This window comes from Austrofundulus limnaeus, unplaced genomic scaffold, assembly GCF_001266775.1.
Source record: "Austrofundulus limnaeus strain Quisiro unplaced genomic scaffold, Austrofundulus_limnaeus-1.0 Scaffold20, whole genome shotgun sequence".
Classification (NCBI taxonomy): domain Eukaryota; kingdom Metazoa; phylum Chordata; class Actinopteri; order Cyprinodontiformes; family Rivulidae; genus Austrofundulus; species Austrofundulus limnaeus.
This window is the reverse complement of record NW_013952422.1, coordinates 2,843,475-2,846,008: the sequence shown is the minus strand read 5'-3', so window position 1 is coordinate 2,846,008 and position 2,534 is coordinate 2,843,475. Positions and strand designations below refer to the sequence as shown.

Here is a 2,534-nt window from a genome sequence, read left to right as displayed (position 1 = left end):
CACCTAAGACACAGCTGTTTAAAAACACAAAAACAAAGAAAAACTGCGATCCATTTATGAATGATTTAATAGAAACAGTTTTTGAATTAGAACTGCCAGCAAATTTATAATCACCCTTAATTCTTCAGCTGAAAATGAGCTCATTTTATTTACAGTCACGATAATGTTTTCTTTCTTCTTCAGGGCTGATTTATTTGATCCAAAATTTCTCAGTTTTCTCAGATCTCGTTCCTCATCGAYGTGTCGACGCGGCATCAGCGTCCAATCAGGAGGCTCGCTGTTGAGATGTGGAAACACGAAGGAGGGGGGGGTTCAGGTTCAGAAGATGTGTAGAAAAATCTTAAAAGCTTCTATACGTGTCCAGATGTTCATTTTTTTTATCCTCCGTGGAGAGTGGAAATAAACACGACGTTGTCGTTGTTTTGTAGCTGGTAGTCCAGCTCCCCCTGYGAGAAACAAAACATTTAAAATTAAACGAGCAGAAAACAAAACATGAGAAAAGAATATTATTATTATGAATCTGTGTTTCTGTTGGGGTCCAATCAATGACAAATGTYTCAGTTCATTTATACAACCTGCTAATGGAGTCTCAAAACTGCTTTTATGAAGCAAAATCAGACAAGAAATACGTCTGCAGGTTATAATAAACAAACATCTAACTCTCAATGTGTAGTTCTGTCTAAATAAGAGCTGATAAATATGATTTATGTAAATGAAATGGGGCTATAATGGACCCCCACCCCCTCCACATCATCTGACAGTGAACCTGACTCCCGCCGCTCACCATGAGCTCCCAGTCGGCATCGTTGATGAGCACCAGAATCCCAGGCCTCCTGTGGGAGAACAGAACACAGCAGGTTCAGTGACACAGTAAAACCACACACACCTCTGTAATACTGCCTTCTCTATCAATAAAACAAAGACTACACAAAACAAAATCACTATTTTTTATTCTAATACAAGGTTTAAATTTTTGCTCCAGGTAAATTATTTCTTATTACACCTGATGTTCTCATCAGTGTAAATAAAAACAATAAGTTCAATGAAAGAATAAAATCTTTTCAGTCTCTTCTTTTTCTTCTCTCACATAATTTATTATAGAATTAAATGAAAGCCAAATAAGCAGATATGCTCATAATCAAGAGCTAATTGTTTTAAATAAATATTGTCATGTGTCAGGCTCTCGGTGTAAAATAAATACGAGCTAAAAATGTAAATAAAAATGTAAACAGTTTGTGTTTAAATATGTTTTTTGAGCAACAAAAGTAAAATTGTTTTCTTTTTATTGTTTTCTCACATCCAGCTCACAGCAGCTGCAGGAGAAAAATATACAAACACAAAGACAAAGCTGCAACTCCAACACCTGACTGGCTTATGCTTTGTGTTTATTTAAAACGATCGGATTAGATTATACTTTCTGGGGTCTACAACTAAAACAAAACAAAAACACAACAAAATTTAATGAAAACAACAAGTCATGTGATGTAGATAACGCAGGAGGAAGATGCTGAAGCTGATCGTAGCGTTCCTGTCGTCACACACTCTGACATCAGGGCAAAAACCACAACGTGAGAAAAAACACAACCAAACACGGGTCTGAATGTAGCTAAAAAAACAGAGGAAGACACCGGGGCAAGGCAAAGATAATATAAAACTAAAGGACACAAAAAGAGCAGTATGTGCACACACGCACACACACACACACACACACACACACACACACAACTATTCTATAGGGTGTGCAGGGCCAGTGTTTTCTCCATTCATTGGTCAGATGGGGCTATAAATAGTCGCACACAAAGGCAGCTGTAAAAGTCAGCCGGCCCTATAAGAGCTGAACATACACACGTGTGTGTGTGTGTGTGTGTGTGTGTGTGTGTGTGTGTGTGTGTGTGTCAGGTAATCATCCTGCAGAACCAAAGAACCTGAGAAAAATCTTTTCTGCAGAATTTTAGCTGATAAATAATGTTTTCAACACACTGCAAAGGTTCGTTTGAGTCACAATGCTTCTTTTTTTATTAGATGTGTGTGTGTTTATTTGTTTTTGTGTGTTTGTGTCAGGTGTACTCACACAGAATCTCCCTGAACAAAGAGCTCGGGTCGTTCCTTCAGGAGGTTCCGTTGGATCCAAACCAGCAGCTGCTTCATGTCCCCTGTGAAACCACACACCCATTCCCATCATCATCATCACCTTCTGATTCTTTACCTTACAAATCRACATTTCTTACTAAAACTTGAACATTTTCATAACGATAACTCCTGTTCTTTATCCCACACCGTCAAAAAAAAATAAAATAAAATAAAAAAATAAAAAAGTGGGGGGGCAGTACCCCACTGTGTAACCGGATTTACGCTTTCCACACAGACACACACACGAGCCAGAGCCAGGCAGACAACAGAGGTCGCAGGTCAGGGGTTAAGGGTCAAGGTGCGTAGTTCCAGCCTCCCCGATCAATGTGACGCGACAGAGGCACCAGGTGGGATGAGGGTCTCTCCGTGTGTGTGTGTGTGTGTGTGTGTGTGTGTGTGTGTGT

At 39.3% G+C, this 2,534-nt stretch overlaps 1 protein-coding gene across 1 annotated transcript in view; it reads right to left on the bottom strand.

The window, feature by feature from the left end:
- Nucleotides 1-49: 49 nt before the first annotated feature.
- Nucleotides 50-2,534, bottom strand: part of urm1 (ubiquitin related modifier 1) — a gene marked incomplete at its 5' end in the record, with an annotated part of 6,137 nt that continues 3,652 nt past the window's right edge. The window contains 3 exon segments of the mRNA XM_014003869.1: nt 50-446; nt 785-833; nt 2,072-2,153. Of these exon segments, the coding sequence (XP_013859323.1) occupies nt 378-446; nt 785-833; nt 2,072-2,153 (200 nt within the window).